This window comes from Vicia villosa, linkage group LG1 (assembly GCF_029867415.1).
Source record: "Vicia villosa cultivar HV-30 ecotype Madison, WI linkage group LG1, Vvil1.0, whole genome shotgun sequence".
Classification (NCBI taxonomy): domain Eukaryota; kingdom Viridiplantae; phylum Streptophyta; class Magnoliopsida; order Fabales; family Fabaceae; genus Vicia; species Vicia villosa.
In genome coordinates, this window is record NC_081180.1 from 23761332 (window position 1) to 23779720 (window position 18389).

Consider the following 18389-nt stretch of genomic DNA (forward strand, 5'->3'; position numbering starts at 1 on the left):
ACTACTATTTAATTTTTATCAAAGAAATTATATTCTTTTATTGCTAATGAAATAGCCTTATTTTTTTTCTTCTTAAATAGGTGTTGGCTAAGATTTTTTACTTAAACTAAAATTCAGTCAAAAGGAAAGAAAAAATATTGTGGGAGAAATATCCTTAAGTAGAACCACAGTTGGTCGACTAAGGGATAAAAAAGCAACATAGCTTATTAGGCCCAGAAATCAAGAGATTAGCAAAAGGCCCAAAGAATTCAAATGAAGCATATCTCACGCGGGCAGAAGTTTTGAAGGAAAATCACACTTAAACAAAGAACGTGGAAGCATGGGATAGAAGTTGAGGAGAAGAACGTGGGGGTTCTTGAGGAGGTCGATAACCTCCACAAAGTAGTTATTTATATGCATTATAAATAAAGAACTTTGTACATAATTGTAAAGGTTCACAATTTTACAAACGTCTGCGCGCTGTAACACTCAGAGTACCCAAGCGAACGAGCGAAACGAGTACCCAAGCGAACGAGCGAAATGAGTCAAACAAGGGCTATGTATGTTTGAACCATCTACTTTTCTACAAAAACTTTAAATGTTATGTCATTTATCTTTTACTCTTGTCATTTTCCTTCGTTTTATTGTTGGTTTGATTTTCGCCAAAGTCCATTTACAAAAAATATCACTCTAAGTGTGTTAGACATCGTGTCGAACACCCTCGTTTTCATAGCTAGGATAGAAGATCTTCTCACAAAAATCTCTTACAAACGAGAGCACTGTTCAGAGATTTTCTAGTCGATCTCGCAAGTAACCTTTAAAAAGATACTATCGAAGTTTATCATAACACATTAATCCCATTCATCCCATTGAGTTTCCTTTTCTTTCTTTTTCATGACGTCCAGTCACTTTTTATTTTCTTCTTAAAATAAATAAATATTTCAATTTGAGAGTGACCGATACATTTGTTTATCAGAATAATTTGAGAAGTTATAATACGTTAACCTTGATCAATTTTAAGTGATCCATCCCGTTCATTTATTATTTTGTTATTATGCTTAATATAAAGATTAACCATCCAAATTACAATTCCACCAAGTGTCCCTTCTCATCAAATTTCATCTTAAATGCAACATTAGTAACTCCGGATTTTCAATTAATTTTTTCCACTCGTTGCAAAATCTTGCCACCGTTGCTCCATCCAAAACTCTATGATCTGCACCAACATTAACCTGAAAGCAGAAGAAAAAAAATCAGATAATGCAGTTTATTTCATCTTCTAACCTACTAAAAAATCATAAATAAAGAATACCAGCATTAGATTAATAAATAAACAAAATAATCATTGGAGATTATTGTATAGTCTTTCAAATTTTGGTTGGACTTGTTCATGCATCTAGTTTATGAATGTAAATATGCAAGACTTACCGTCATGAGTGATGCAGGATACACATTTCCATCTTCAGTAAACCGTGGAAGTTTCTGAATTCGGCCGATTGCAATAATGGAGACTTCAGGAAGATTAAGAAGCGGGGAACCAAATTTTCCGCCAATTGCTCCAATGTTACTCAAAGTGATTGTCCCACCACATATGTCCTCAGAAGTTAACTTGTTATCTGAAGCCAATTGTTGCAACCTTGCTAGCTCTTTGGTTATCTTTACAAACAAAGAAAATTGGATTCATAAGAACAGACTCTATAATTTAAGAGCATTTTACAAGAATAAGATTGTGAACGAACCTCCAATATGGAAAGAGACTGAACATTTTTTATATTCGGCACAACTAAACCATGTGGTGTTGCCATGGCGATTCCGATGTTGTGCGAACCTATATCAAATCAACCTATTGTGTCAAATTAGGTAAGATACCAAGATACTACTACAAATAAATCATCAAAAATAACTGTCGTCGCTTCCGAATTCAATAATCACCAATAGGAAAAAGGTTCAACATCGATGACTTTTTAAGCCCACACGTAGCATGCAAACAGCATAAGTTGTATATTGTGCTAGGAAACTATGTAAATATTATCCTTGTGAATTCCATGATCAATATATTTGAAAGAAAACTTCTCAGACACATAAGTTTCTGCACTAGAAATCAATATATACACGCTAACACAGTAGTTTAATTCGAAGATTGTTTTGCATACACAACAAGGACCAGAAGAAACTGGGCTAATAACGAGTGCAACATGTATAAACTCACTATGATTTTTAAGCAACAGTTTTTTTTTCTTTCTTGAATACATATTCTGGCTAAGTGAGAAATCTTGTAGTTCACTCTACTAAAACTCAAAACAATCAAGTTTCAAGAAAGGGTAACCAAATTTTAGCAATCATTCATCCAATTATGTATAAGAATCATACCTTTGAGTATGACTTCAAATGCATCTTCTTTGAAGCAACTATTCACAGAGGGGTACTTGATGAGGGCCATTGATAGTGACTTGACGAGTATTGGAAGGAAAGTGTGCTTGACATCTGGATAAGGATTATTCTTTTGAAAAGACGTTTTAAGCTTCACTAGGGCGTCACAGTTTATCTCGTCTACATAATGAAAATGTGGGACTTTGGCAGCAAGAGACATTGATTTTATCATCGCTCTTTGGAATCCCCTACATAAAGGAAAGATAACAAAATATAGTTAACCTTCTCATGAGAAAGCTCTATACAATTTAAGTTTGGAAATTGAGAGTAAAGGAAAACACCTTTATACTCAAGCAAGTTTGCAAAACTTAAGTTCATCACAGTTCTATAAAAGTTAACACAAATGACTAACAAACATCCATATCAAACACTACTACTAGATTGAGACCGGAAATGGCACTTTATCTTATCTTGTCTCTCTTATTTAACCATCAAACGGATCCAAAAGAGTTCAAATTCATGTTTGCATTCAATTTTACCTTAGGGGAAGTATCGTGTCCTCAGACGGCCTATCATATTTATTCTTCGCATCACAGCCGCGTTCTTCTGCTCCATGAAGCTGTTCTACAAAATCGGCATGCAAAACCGCCGCTGGAGTTTTAGTGATTCCTTTATTGACAGCAAAATTGAGCACATCTTCTTTTAAAACTCTTCCATCTTTTCCAGTTCCACACACATTATTTATATCTATACCATGCTCCTTTGCTAGACTTCTCACAGCAGGTGTTGACAGAACTCCTGCTTGTTTCCCCTTTCCATTATCAGAATCTAGTTGCTTTACATTTTCTGAGTCGACTAAATTTATCGTAGTATATGCAGATTCATTGACAGATATCTGATCAGAATCAAGTGACTTTGCATTTTCTGAGGCACCAAAATCCATCGAAGAACATGCAGGCTCATCAATTGATATCTTTAAAAGGGTTGCTCCAACCTGAAATTTTATCAAAAGAAGCTTAAACATATCTGATAGAAATAATATATTCTTATTACAAACAAAAAGAATGAACAAATCCCTAGGAAATTTGAGAGATCCAGGACTCCATGATTGTCATTTCGAATTCTAATTCCTTCAAACATGATTAAACATACAACATTGAATTATGTCTAATCCGAAATGCGGCACGTTTTAATCAAATTCTCCCAAACCCTCTAAAACTGTACAAAAACATCTAAATTGTAACTATAAGCATCATCTAACTGAATTAAACCCACATTATGAGTTTTCATATCTCACCTTCACAATGTCACCAGGAACATGAAGAATATTACAAACTTTTCCTTTATACCGACTCGTAATTTCTATAGTAGCTTTATCACTTTGAACTTCACACAACGGTTGAAAATCTTCCACAAAATCACCCTGCCATTACAATCAATCAGTCATCATCAATCATAAAACTCATTGAAAAAAGCATACATCAAATCAAATCACTCACCTCTTGAACATACCATTTGAGAAGCTCACATTCAGCAATACCTTCCCCAGTCTGTGCCAACGGGATTTCAACAACGTTCCCCACAGGAACATTCAAAACAGGGTGAGCAGAAAAGCAATATCCCTTAACATGCTTCAAATTGAACTGCAAAACATAAATTCAATAAATGATCCATGAAATTCATCTAACTTTTTAATCACTATGAATCTGATAAAACAAAAACTCACATCTAAGCGAGAATTAGGTTTAGCAGATAGAAAAGATCTCGAAACAGAGGAATAGTAAGATGAGGAGCACGCAGAAGAAGAAGGACGGAACAATCTCTGGCCGTAGATCAAAGCTCTTCTCTGCCAAATCCGGTGGCTAAGCATCATTGCAACGATCAAGAGAGAGAAAAATGGTTTTATTTCAGGTTATGTGTGTGTTGAATTGTGTTGATGAGAGGGTGAAAACAGGGGAATTTGAAATTGAAGAGAAGAAGAGACGTTTGGTAGTGAAATAAGACAGTCTGTTTTTTTGGTAATGGATTTGGAGTGAACCAAAGCATTGCATGCTGACAAGTTGTTGAGTTGTAATAATGATAATGGATAGTTTCTTCAAACTCAGCATGGGATGGAAAGATAAGGACCCTCATTAAAATATAATAAATTAACTTATCTTCTTCGGATTGAATCACGTGAGTTAAATATATTGTACTATTAAACAAATGTTAACGTTCTAAAAGCCTAAAACACATATTTCACCACACTCCTTTATTTATTGTTGATTGAAATTCACATTAAATTATACCGAATATAATTTAGTGGGAAGATTTTTATTTAATTTTTAATAAAAAAAGAGAAAATGGGTCATGCACTGACAGTGTAAAATATTTTTACACTGTCAACCAATCACCACCATGCATCCAATTAAAATATTCTTTTATTTAAAAAAACTTTAATGACATGACACATTCATGACTCCCTATTGGATGACAGTGTAAAACTATTTTACACTGTCAGTGCACTACCTTTTAACTCATAAAAAAATACCAAATAAACTAATATTTCAAAAAGATTATCCAACTGAATTTATTTGCGTAGACGCAATTCCACATGACGCCTCCTATTTTTTATTAAATTTTTTTATGTAGATTTGGTATTACCTGCGAATTTACTTGCGAATTTACCTGCAGATCAAATATTAAATACTTCTGCAGGTACCTTAGCCATTTAGGAAGACTTTCACATTCTTCAAGTCTTATCATATACTTCTGTCTTGTAGGTACTTGCTTGACTTTTACTTGAGATGAGACTTGAGTTAAATTCCTGTGAGGGCCATCATTAGAGTATCCAACTTATTATCAAAAGCCTGTTTGTTTTTAATAGAACTTCCTTAATTAGTAAAATGCAAAACAAGGTTCCACATTCTCCCCCTTTTTTATAATGACCTTACATCTCTCAGAAAGATGGTAATATAAATAACAAATATATTTTTTGGAGTGATTAAACTCCCCCTTAATTTAGTAGATAATATACTCTACTCCCCCTGAAAATATACGTCTTCCCCTTAATCGGAATAAAAAGGTGGGTAATAATGCATTGAGATAATTAAAATATGCAAACATAGGAAAATAAGCATTTTAGGAAAAGGAAAAAACATCACTCATTTTACTAATTTAAGTTACTGGGAATTTAAAGTACAAAAGGGAAATTAAGAAATTGAAAAAGTACAAAAAAAAATAGGAAACAAGAGATTAAATATTTTAAAATATATAGATGAGATCATTCATTGCCATAAGCATCACCATACCTTGCCATTATTTTCTTCATATCTTGGGCTCAGGTATAACATATCTTTATGACTTTGTCGACTTTGTGTTTTCTACTTTTTCTAGCTCTTCGTCTTCTTTTTCCTTGATTCTTGAGTCCTCCTGTATTTCTCCATGTTTGATGAGAACTTGTATTTTTATGAGAGAAGTATAAGTGATCCTATGGTTGGTTGAGTCTTTAATTTCATCCATGGTTTTGCTAAAAGTTTAGTGATTAATTGTGTAACACCCGTATATTTTAATTTTTAATTTAAATAGAAATTTAATTAATAATTAGAATTATATGTGGTTTGAGGGATTTAATTGGAAAAGGATGGTTTATGGTGTTGGGCCATGTGTGATGTTAAGGAATGAGGGGGTGTTACGTTAGTAAAGGTCTTATTCCAGTTAAAGTTTATTTTATAAAATAATAAGAATTGGGAATAAGGGAAAGGAACGTGAAAAGCAGAGCAGAGGAGATGAGGGATTGGAAAGCTGATACGTGAAGAGGAGCAATGGAGGGAGAGACCAATCAAGAACTCTTGGCTAAGGTAAGGGGGGACTCTCCGGTTATCATCTATTATCGTATTCTTGGATAATAATATTGATTAGGGATGTTGTTGAGTCAATTGGATTATATGTCGGGTTTAGGGAGGTTATGAATTGATGAAAATTGCATGGATTATTGGTCGATTATGTGTTGTTTTGATGTGTGATGATGAATAATGATGCAATTGATGATTAACTGCATGTATATGATGTTTAGAGTTAGTTTTGGACTTAAATTGGGTGAGATCGCAGGGTCTGACGCAGACCTGAAAGTATGTGAAATCGCCAGTTCGCGCTGCGTCCTAGTTAGGGGTGGCAAAACGGGCGGGGGCCCGCCGGGCCGCCCGCGCACCCGCCAAAAAATGGCGGGTTGGGTTGGGATTTTAGGCTCGCCGCTCGCCAAAGCCCGCCCCGCCAAAACCCGCCGCTCGCAATACCCGCCCCGCCAAAGTCCGCCGCTCGCCAAAACCCGCTCCTCCTCCAAAACTCACTCTTTTTTTTAGTTAATTCTAGTAATTGCAATCCTTAATGGTTTATTTTATACATTTATTTATAAATATATGTAATTATTTTTAGAGTAAATTTGTTAAAAAATTACTTTTATAAAAAATTGTTTTAAAAAATAAGTGAAAAGTTTAATTAAAAGGTAAAAAAAAGCATATTAATCTATTAAAAAAATATAAATAAAAATAGGCGGGTAAGCCCGCCGCCCGCCAACCCGCCATCTTGTCGGGACGGGCATGATTTTGATGCCCATTTTACTTGGCGGGCATGCCCGCCCCGCTTATTTTTTGGCGGGCATAAGGCGGGGCGAGCGGCGGGCGGGGCGGGCGGCCCGTTTTGCCACCCCTAGTCCTAGTGTTGGCGCCGCGAAGGCGTACTTGTTTTCTCGCATCGCGCCGCGTGAATAGGTTGGCGCCGCGAACGTGTTTTGTGTGCTTCAGGTTGCGCCGCGAACTTCGGTTGCGCCGCGAACTTCGGTTGCGCCGCGTGCTGTAGCGTTAGTTGTTTTCTTGGGAAAGTTAAATGATGTGTAACTTTCGAACCGTAGGTCCATTTTTAGTGTCGTTTCGAGCACGATGAATCTTATGAGATAGCCTACGTGTTTAAATGGTGAAATGAGGTGTGAATCCAATTATTTTTAAATATGATTTTATTTCTTGGTGATTGATGTATTGTACATATATATGTGATGAAATATGTTAAATACATGCTATGTTGAAATATTAATCATGTGACGATTTGTTTAAATGGATGATATATTGTAGACATGTATGATGAAATGTGACAATATAAGATGTTGTTTTGAAAAGCATTATGATGTGATGATTTGTTGAGAGTTGTATGATGATGACTGATTTGTTTTGGAATGATGTGGATACATGTGTGTTCTTATTATTGATGATGATGATTGATGTGGACACATGTATGTTCTTTAATGATGATGATGATGATGATGATTGATTGTATTGAATGATGCTAATGTATATAAACATACTTGATGATAATGATGATGTTGATGATGATGATGATGATGGTATAAGTATGTTGTATATGTTGCATTCATTCATGTTCATTGATGATACTGTATCCACAAGGGTGTGTTGGATCAGTGAAGGGCATGATTCCCATTGTGTGGAATTTGTGCCGGCAGGGCCGTATCTTGATGATGTTGGATCGGTCATAGGTTATCCCCATTTGACGATGTTGGTACCACATGCATAGTGTCAATTCATACATATGCATAATTTATAACATGATTGGATGTATTCCAGTGTTGTAAATGTTAATGATGTATTGATTTTGGTTTGATTTGTTGTGAATGTCTGTTTATGAAACAATTGGGTGAATGATGCAACTGTGATGTGTTATTACTTTATAACCTTATAACATTTGTTAATTATGATGAGACTCACCCTTACATGTTGTCATTTTCAGATTGAGGATAGCGGCTGTTCGACTCGGTGAGGATTAGCTCATGAGTCAGTGTTTTAGTAGCGTCAGGTGTCATGCTCTGATAGTTGTAACACTGGGGACGCGATTGTTTAGAGTTTATGATTATGACTCTAGTTATGTTTTGATGTTTTGAAGGATAAGTTTTGAAGATGTTAAACTTAGTCCATTTTTGATAAATTCCGCTGTGTTAACATGAAACGTTTTAATTTATGATGATTACCTCAGTGAATGCATGACATGACCGAATGATGTTTATTTATTATGAATTGTGGCACCCTTATTTCATGTACTCTGAATAATTGTTTTAAATTGCCGCAGGGTTAGTAAGGGGTGTTACAATAGTGGTATCAGAGCAGGTCGGTCCGTCCGGCCAATTGTCGAGTCCGTTGAGTTGCACGACGGTTGAATACTGTCAGCATATTATTCCTTGGTACGCGACATGTGAGTGAATCACTGTCGATACTTGGTTGTTTGTTGCGGAAGTTGGTTGAAACAAGTGGGGGAGAAGCTTCGCTTCTCGGTTATGTTTCATTTGTAAGATGATTGATTCAGTAGGCTGTTGTTGGCAACAGTGCGAGCGTTGTTGAAGTTGTTGTTTTCCGAATTGAAGGTGACTTGGAATTAAGACTTGACTGGTAATTGAGTTGGAACATCTTGAAGGAAGATGATTAGAGGTATTTGGTGATTATTGTAGGAGAGGAAAATTGGAAAGTTGCGATGTGTCAGCTCTACTGGTGTACTGCGAAGATGTCAGTTGAGTAGCCTTGGGTCTTAGAAGAGGATCAGCTGCAAGTTTGCAAAGAGGATTGTTGTCGTAATGTTCCAGAAATCGCACTTCGGCGATAGGATGTGTTGCTCAAGTCATAAGAATGTTTGGAAGTGAAGAAATATGATAAGGGGCTGTTTGGAATGCGATCGAGTTGAAGAGAATGAGTTTTCGAGTGAGATTTTCGTAAGCAAAACGCAGGAAAATTACAGAATAGCTGCAGAACTTCAAAAATTCATAACTGGAGTTCTGGACATCCGATTTGAGTTTCGTTTGAAGCGTCGGAAAGCTAACGAGATGGAATTTGTTATAAAAATGGTTGCAACAGCTGTAACATAATTAATTGTGACAGGGTGACGTTGGGGTTACTCTTGTTCTTATAACTAGACTTGTTTATTGGTACTGCACGGGATGTCAGTGTCAGTGTTGAACGGATTGAAGGCATAATTAGAAGGTTTGTTGAGGATTAATTTTAAGAATTGAATATAGCATTTGAAGAGTTTTGGATATATCGTATAGAGTGTCGCTGCATGATGTCGGTGTTGGATTTTCAGACAACGATTGGAAAATTCATATCTTGAGTTCCGAGTATCGGATTAACGTGCCGTTTGAACCTACGAAGAGGAGAGATTATGCTCTACCTTATGAGAGAGTTATAAATACAGTAGATTGATCCTATAAAGAGATATTTTGAATTCGGTTAAGGAAGCATGGAACTTGTTGAATAGGGATGCCTACTACCGATTATTTGAAACGAAGTTGAGTAGGACATGTTGTTGATGAATAAGTCGATGAGATATTCGGTAATAAAGAGAATTTGAGTGCCGATGGATTTTAGTGAAGAGTGAATTAGTAGTAAAGATGGAATCAACTTTAGAACTCTTGGAATTGCATTTGTGATGGCAAAGTAATGATAAGTATAAAAGAAGAATTGTAGGGAATTTCTAACATTTGTTGATGTGAGGAAGACCTTGTTGAGATTATGAGTGGAATGATATTTGGACGAGAAGGATGCCATGGAATTTGGATTAAAACCACGAGTTATGAATGTTGTGTTATTGTGTTGCGTAGGAAGTCTTTAAATATGTCGGTGCTAATGGTGAAAGAGTTGGATTTAATTGGACAATTTAGAGACTTGAGTTGGTATGTGAAGGTGATCCTAATAGTGTTAGTTTGGGTATGCTAAGGCTGACTAGTGGTATTCTTGACGAGATTAGAGAAGGTCATAAAGATGATGTTGAGTTGATCGATAGGTTGACTTTGAATTACCAAGGTAAAGGCGGTGAATTCAGAATCGACGGGAATAATATAATGAGGTTGAGTGATTGGATTTGTGTTTCTGATGTTTTGAGCTTCGGAAGAATATTCTAGAAGAAGGACACCATAGTGGATTATTGAACTATGACGATGTTAATGAGTTTGGGTGCAAACTCGGAAATGGACACTATTATGTAGTATCGACGATTTATGCTTAAATATGATTTTCAACTATCTATTGCCAAATTTAGGACTTGATCACCCTAAATCTCTTGTTGGTAGTAGATGGAATCATATAGAAGAGATAAGCTTGTTTTGTTACCTTAATGGTTTAAGATGTGATGAATACTAAGCCGTGAGAATAATCACTCACTATGTTGTGTGAACTTATAAAGAAGTGAATATGAAAGAGTGCAACATGATGGGCAAATGACTTAAGACGAGTAATCAGAGTCGCGCAGCGAAAGTGTGATGTGGAGTAGTGTGCAAGTACTACTCGTGGGCAGTGAGGAATTAAATGTCAGAAGCCTACATAGAGAATATGTATTGATTTATATGTTGGATTTAGAATCTAGTGGAGGTAACGATGTCGTATCGAAGAATTAGAACTCTTTTGAATAATTTCCAAGATGACGAACATGTTATTGTGGTTGTACATAGTTAACGAGTATGTATTTGGCAAAGTTAAGATGATGAGTTGATACTATATGATGCTATAATAATTTTTTTGTTGTTAAAGTGGTATTGTGGATTCCAGATATAATGAGGAATTATACTCTATGAAGGACGAAGTTGATTTAATTCTTAAGGAAGAGTGGGATTCAGTTTGAGCTATTTTGTAAGCAGTAGTATATTGATGCTAATGAGTGTGAGTATAATTAATTGGGTGTACTCGTTCCGATGGTTGGAATGTTTTAATAGATGTAGTAACTCAGGAATTTGTTTTTGAGTATGAATAAGTATTGTTAAGTGGTAGATTAGTACCATGGATGGTAAAGAATGATTCTTGAACGAATGAGTAAAGAGGGTCAGAGTTGGGAATAACTCAGAAGTCTAATTGGTAATGATGTTTGTAATGAGTAATCAAAATAGAGCAGCAAAGGCGGAATGTAACATGTTGGATAATTGATGGTGTGACTTAAGAGGAGTCAGATAATTGGAATTCAATGGTATAGGATATGAGTATTGAGTTTATAGAAGGAAGCAGTTGGTGAAAAGTGTAAGTATTAATTTATCACTCAGATGGAAGAGTATGTCTAAGGTTGGTATGTTTGGTAGATGGAATGCATTACTGCAGTGTTGATCAGTGTGATCATACTATAGATTGTGTAATTGTATTGCTCGGCGGTTGAGCGTAATTGTATAGGTTGTACCTCAATGTTCTGTTGTTGTTAACCTTTTTGGAGCTATAGCGAGTGGTATACTTTTGGATAGTCAAATGCGACGTAAGAACTGGGATTTGAATGTATGAAACATGTTTCCTGTTGGTTATGTCAGATGGATTTTGAGGATTGACCGATGGTAATGTTAATTGGGAGCTGGAGAGTCAGGTGGAGGACTCTTATACGAGCTGGTTACTTGAGGTATGTTTTCGAGGACGAAAACTCTTTTAGTGGGGGAGAGTTGTAACACCCGTATATTTTAATTTTTAATTTAAATAGAAATTTAATTAATAATTAGAATTATATGTGGTTTGAGGGATTTAATTGGAAAAGGATGGTTTATGGTGTTGGGCCATGTGTGATGTTAAGGAATGAGGGGGTGTTATGTTAGTAAAGGTCTTATTCCAATTAAAGTTTATTTTATAAAATAATAAGAATTGGGAATAAGGGAAAGGAACGTGAAAAGCAGAGCAGAGGAGATGAGGGATTGGAAAGCTGATACGTGAAGAGGAGCAATGGAGGGAGAGACCAATCAAGAACTCTTAGCTAAGGTAAGGGGGGACTCTCCGATTATCATCTATTATCGTATTCTTGGATAATAATATTGATTAGGGATGTTGTTGAGTCAATTGGATTATATGTCGGGTTTAGGGAGGTTATGAATTGATGAAAATTGCATGGATTATTGGTCGATTATGTGTTGTTTTGATGTGTGATGATGAATAATGATGCAATTGATGATTAACTGCATGTATATGATGTTTAGAGTTAGTTTTGGACTTAAATTGGGTGAGATCGCAGGGTCTGACGCAGACCTGAAAGTCTGTGAAATCGCCAGTTCGCGCTGCGTCCTAGTGTTGGCGCCGCGAAGGCGTACTTGTTTTCTCGCATCGCGACGCGTGAATAGGTTAGCGCCGCGAACGTGTTTTGTGTGCTTCAGGTTGCGCCGCGAACTTCGGTTGCGCCGCGTGCTGTAGCGTTAGTTGTTTTCTTGGGAAAGTTAAATGATGTGTAACTTTCAAACCGTAGGTCCGTTTTTAGTGTCGTTTCGAGCACGATGAATCTTATGAGATAGCCTACGTGTTTAAATGGTGAAATGAGGTGTGAATCCAATTATTTTTAAATATGATTTTATTTCTTGGTGATTGATGTATTATACATATATATGTGATGAAATATGTTAAATACATGCTATGTTGAAATATTAATCATGTGACGATTTGTTTAAATGGATGATATATTGTAGACATGTATGATGAAATGTGACAATATAAGATGTTGTTTTGAAAAGCATTATGATGTGATGATTTGTTGAGAGTTGTATGATGATGACTGATTTGTTTTGGAATGATGTGGATACATGTGTGTTCTTATTATTGATGATGATGATTGATGTGGACACATGTATGTTCTTTAATGATGATGATGATGATGATTGATTGTATTGAATGATGCTAATGTATATAAACATACTTGATGATAATGATGATGTTGATGATGATGATGATGATGGTATAAGTATGTTGTATATGTTGCATTCATTCATGTTCATTGATGATACTGTATCCACAAGGGTGTGTTGGATCAGTGAAGGGCATGATTCCCATTGTGTGGAATTTGTGTCGGCAGGGCCGTATCTTGATGATGTTGGATCGGTCATAGGTTATCCCCATTTGATGATGTTGGTACCACATGCATAGTGTCAGTTCATACATATGCATAATTTATAACATGATTGGATGTATTTCAGTGTTGTAAATGTTAATGATGTATTGATTTTGGTTTGATTTGTTGTGAATGTCTGTTTATGAAACAATTGGGTGAATGATGCAACTGTGATGTGTTATTACTTTATAACCTTATAACATTTGTTAATTATGATGAGACTCACCCTTACATGTTGTCATTTTCAGATTGAGGATAGCGGCTGTTCGACTCGGTGAGGATTAGCTCATGAGTCAGTGTTTTAGTAGCGTCAGGTGTCATGCTCTGATAGTTGTAACACTGGGGACGCGATTGTTTAGAGTTTATGATTATGACTCTAGTTATGTTTTGATGTTTTGAAGGATAAGTTTTGAAGATGTTAAACTTAGTCCATTTTTGATAAATTCCGCTGTGTTAACATGAAACGTTTTAATTTATGATGATTACCTCAGTGAATGCATGACATGACTGAATGATGTTTATTTATTATGAATTGTGGCACCCTTATTTCATGTACTCTGAATAATTGTTTTAAATTGCCGCAGGGTTAGTAAGGGGTGTTACAATAGTGGTATCAGAGCAGGTCGGTCCGTCCGGCCAATTGTCGAGTCCGTTGAGTTGCACGACGGTTGAATACTGTCAGCATATTATTCCTTGGTACGCGACATGTGAGTGAATCACTGTCGATACTTGGTTGTTTGTTGCGGAAGTTGGTTGAAACAAGTGGGGGAGAAGCTTCGCTTCTCGGTTATGTTTCATTTGTAAGATGATTGATTCAGTAGGCTGTTGTTGGCAACAGTGCGAGCGTTGTTGAAGTTGTTGTTTTCCGAATTGAAGGTGACTTGGAATTAAGACTTGACTGGTAATTGAGTTGGAACATCTTGAAGGAAGATGATTAGAGGTATTTGGTGATTATTGTAGGAGAGGAAAATTGGAAAGTTGCGATGTGTCAGCTCTACTGGTGTACTGCGAAGATGTCAGTTGAGTAGCCTTGGGTCTTAAAAGAGGATCAGCTGCAAGTTTGCAAAGAGGATTGCTGTCGTAATGTTCCAGAAATTGCACTTCGGCGATAGGATGTGTTGCTCAAGTCATAAGAATGTTTGGAAGTGAAGAAATATGATAAGGGGCTGTTTGGAATGCGATCGAGTTGAAGAGAATGAGTTTTCGAGTGAGATTTTCGTAAGCAAAACGCAGGAAAATTACTGAATAGCTGCAGAACTTCAAAAATTCATAACTGGAGTTCTGGAAATCCGATTTGAGTTTCGTTTGAAGCGTCTGAAAGCTAACGAGATGGACTTTGTTATAAAAATGGTTGCAACAGCTGTAACATAATTAATTGTGACAGGGTGACGTTGGGGTTACTCTTGTTCTTATAACTAGACTTGTTTATTGGTACTGCACGGGATGTCAGTGTCAGTGTTGAACGGATTGAAGGAATAATTAGAAGGTTTGTTGAGGATTAATTTTAAGAATTGAATATAGCATTTGAAGAGTTTTGGATATATCGTATAGAGTGTCGCTGCATGATGTCGGTGTTGGATTTTCAGACAACGATTGGAAAATTCATATCTTGAGTTCCGAGTATCGGATTAACGTGCCGTTTGAACCTACGAAGAGGAGAGATTATGCTCTACCTTATGAGAGAGTTATAAATACAGTAGATTGATCCTATAAAGAGATATTTTGAATTCGGTTAAGGAAGCATGGAACTTGTTGAATAGGGATGCCTACTACCGATTATTTGAAACGAAGTTGAGTAGGACATGTTGTTGATGAATAAGTCGATGAGATATTCGGTAATAAAGAGAATTTGAGTGCCGATGGATTTTAGTGAAGAGTGAATTAGTAGTAAAGATGGAATCAACTTTAGAACTCTTGGAATTGCATTTGTGATGGCAAAGTAATGATAAGTATAAAAGAAGAATTGTAGGGAATTTCTAACATTTGTTGATGTGAGGAAGACCTTGTTGAGATTATGAGTGGAATGATATTTGGACGAGAAGGATGCCATGGAATTTGGATTAAAACCACGAGTTATGAATGTTGTGTTATTGTGTTGCGTAGGAAGTCTTTAAATATGTCGGTGCTAATGGTGAAAGAGTTGGATTTAATTGGACAATTTAGAGACTTGAGTTGGTATGTGAAGGTGATCCTAATAGTGTTAGTTTGGGTATGCTAAGGCTGACTAGTGGTATTCTTGACGAGATTAGAGAAGGTCATAAAGATGATGTTGAGTTGATCGATAGGTTGACTTTGAATTACCAAGGTAAAGGCGGTGAATTCAGAATCGACGGGAATAATATAATGAGGTTGAGTGATTGGATTTGTGTTTCTGATGTTTTGAGCTTCGGAAGAATATTCTAGAAGAAGGACACCATAGTGGATTATTGAACTATGACGATGTTAATGAGTTTGGGTGCAAACTCGGAAATGGACACTATTATGTAGTAACGACGATTTATGCTTAAATATGATTTTCAACTATCTATTGCCAAATTTAGGACTTGATCACCCTAAATCTCTTGTTGGTAGTAGATGGAATCATATAGAAGAGATAAGCTTGTTTTGTTACCTTAATGGTTTAAGATGTGATGAATACTAAGCCGTGAGAATAATCACTCACTATGTTGTGTGAACTTATAAAGAAGTGAATATGAAAGAGTGCAACATGATGGGCAAATGACTTAAGACGAGTAATCAGAGCCGCGCAGCGAAAGTGTGATGTGGAGTAGTGTGCAAGTACTACTCGTGGGCAGTGAGGAATTAAATGTCAGAAGCCTACATAGAGAATATGTATTGATTTATATGTTGGATTTAGAATCTAGTGGAGGTAACGGTGTCGTATCGAAGAATTAGAACTCTTTTGAATAATTTCCAAGATGACGAACATGTTATTGTGGTTGTACATAGTTAACGAGTATGTATTTGGCAAAGTTAAGATGATGAGTTGATACTATATGATGCTATAATAATTTTTTTCGTTGATAAAGTGGTATTGTGGATTCCAGATATAATGAGGAATTATACTCTATGAAGGACGAAGTTGATTTAATTCTTAAGGAAGAGTGGGATTCAGTTTGAGCTATTTTGTAAGCAGTAGTATATTGATGCTAATGAGTGTGAGTATAATTAATTGGGTGTACTCGTTCCGATGGTTGGAATGTTTTAATAGATGTAGTAACTCAGGAACTGTTTTTGAGTATGAATAAGTATTGTTAAGTGGTAGATTAGTACCATGGATGGTAAAGAATGATTCTTGAACGAATGAGTAAAGAGGGTCAGAGTTGGGAATAACTCAGAAGTCTAATTGGTAATGATGTTTGTAATGAGTAATCAAAATAGAGCAGCAAAGGCGGAATGTAACATGTTGGATAATTGATGGTGTGACTTAAGAGGAGTCAGATAATTGGAATTCAATGGTATAGGATATGAGTATTGAGTTTATAGAAGGAAGCAGTTGGTGCAAAGTGTAAGTATTAATTTATCGCTCAGATGGAAGAGTATGTCTAAGGTTGGTATGTTTGGTAGATGGAATGCATTACTGCAGTGTTGATCAGTGTGATCATACTATAGATTGTGTAATTGTATTGCTCGGCGGTTGAGCGTAACTGTATAGGTTGTACCTCAATGTTCTGTTGTTGTTAACCTTTTTGGAGCTATAGCGAGTGGTATACTTTTGGATAGTCAAATGCGACGTAAGAACTGGGATTTGAATGTATGAAACATGTTTCCTGTTGGTTATGTCAGATGGATTTTGAGGATTGACCGATGGTAATGTTAATTGGGAGCTGGAGAGTCAGGTGGAGGACTCTTATACGAGCTGGTTACTTGAGGTATGTTTTCGAGGACGAAAACTCTTTTAGTGGGGGAGAGTTGTAACACCCGTATATTTTAATTTTTAATTTAAATAGAAATTTAATTAATAATTAGAATTATATGTGGTTTGAGGGATTTAATTGGAAAAGGATGGTTTATGGTGTGGGCCATGTGTGATGTTAAGGAATGAGGGGGTGTTACGTTAGTAAAGGTCTTATTCCAATTAAAGTTTATTTTATAAAATAATAAGAATTGGGAATAAGGGAAAGGAACGTGAAAAGCAGAGCAGAGGAGATGAGGGATTGGAAAGCTGATACGTGAAGAGGAGCAATGGAGGGAGAGACCAATCAAGAACTCTTGGCTAAGGTAAGGGGGGACTCTCCGGTTATCATCTATTATCGTATTCTTGGATAATAATATTGATTAGGGATGTTGTTGAGTCAATTGGATTATATGTCGGGTTTAGGGAGGTTATGAATTGATGAAAATTGCATGGATTATTGGTCGATTATGTGTTGTTTTGATGTGTGATGATGAATAATGATGCAATTGATGATTAACTGCATGTATATGATGTTTAGAGTTAGTTTTGGACTTAAATTGGGTGAGATCGCAGGGTCTGACGCAGACCTGAAAGTCTGTGAAATCGCCAGTTCGCGCTGCGTCCTAGTGTTGGCGCCGCGAAGGCGTACTTGTTTTCTCGTATCGCGCCGCGTGAATAGGTTGGCGCCGCGAACGTGTTTTGTGTGCTTCAGGTTGCGCCGCGAACTTCGGTTGCGCCGCGTGCTGTAGCGTTAGTTGTTTTCTTGGGAAAGTTAAATGATGTGTAACTTTCGAACCGTAGGTCCGTTTTTAGTGTCATTTCGAGCACGATGAATCTTATGAGATAGCCTACATGTTTAAATGGTGAAATGAGGTGTGAATCCAATTATTTTTAAATATGATTTTATTTCTTGGTGATTGATGTATTGTACATATATATGTGATGAAATATGTTAAATACATGCTATGTTGAAATATTAATCATGTGACGATTTGTTTAAATGGATGATATATTGTAGACATGTATGATGAAATGTGACAATATAAGATGTTGTTTTGAAAAGCATTATGATGTGATGATTTGTTGATAGTTGTATGATGATGACTGATTTGTTTTGGAATGATGTGGATACATGTGTGTTCTTATTATTGATGATGATGATTGATATTGACACATGTATGTTCTTTAATGATGATGATGATGATTGATTGTATTGAATGATGCTAATGTATATAAACATACTTGATGATAATGATGATGTTGATGATGATGATGGTAT

General features: G+C 36.1%; 1 protein-coding gene across 2 annotated transcripts; it reads right to left on the reverse strand.

The window, feature by feature from the left end:
* Window positions 1-1012: 1012 nt before the first annotated feature.
* On the reverse strand, window positions 1013-4418 carry LOC131631366 (lipoamide acyltransferase component of branched-chain alpha-keto acid dehydrogenase complex, mitochondrial). 2 transcript variants are annotated; one of them, XM_058902164.1, is made up of 8 exons: window positions 4076-4418; window positions 3849-3992; window positions 3647-3772; window positions 2889-3343; window positions 2350-2597; window positions 1719-1807; window positions 1408-1635; window positions 1013-1211 (listed from the first exon to the last, which is right to left on the reverse strand). In XM_058902164.1, the coding sequence occupies exons 1-8, from the start codon at window positions 4220-4222 to the stop codon at window positions 1098-1100; spliced, it is 1551 nt and encodes a 516-aa protein (XP_058758147.1). In that variant the 5' UTR covers window positions 4223-4418; the 3' UTR covers window positions 1013-1097. The 2 variants fall into 2 exon arrangements, with proteins under 2 accessions (XP_058758147.1, XP_058758152.1); XM_058902169.1 differs by lacking the exon at window positions 4076-4418 and having other exon boundaries at window positions 3862-3993.
* Window positions 4419-18389: the final 13971 nt, after the last annotated feature.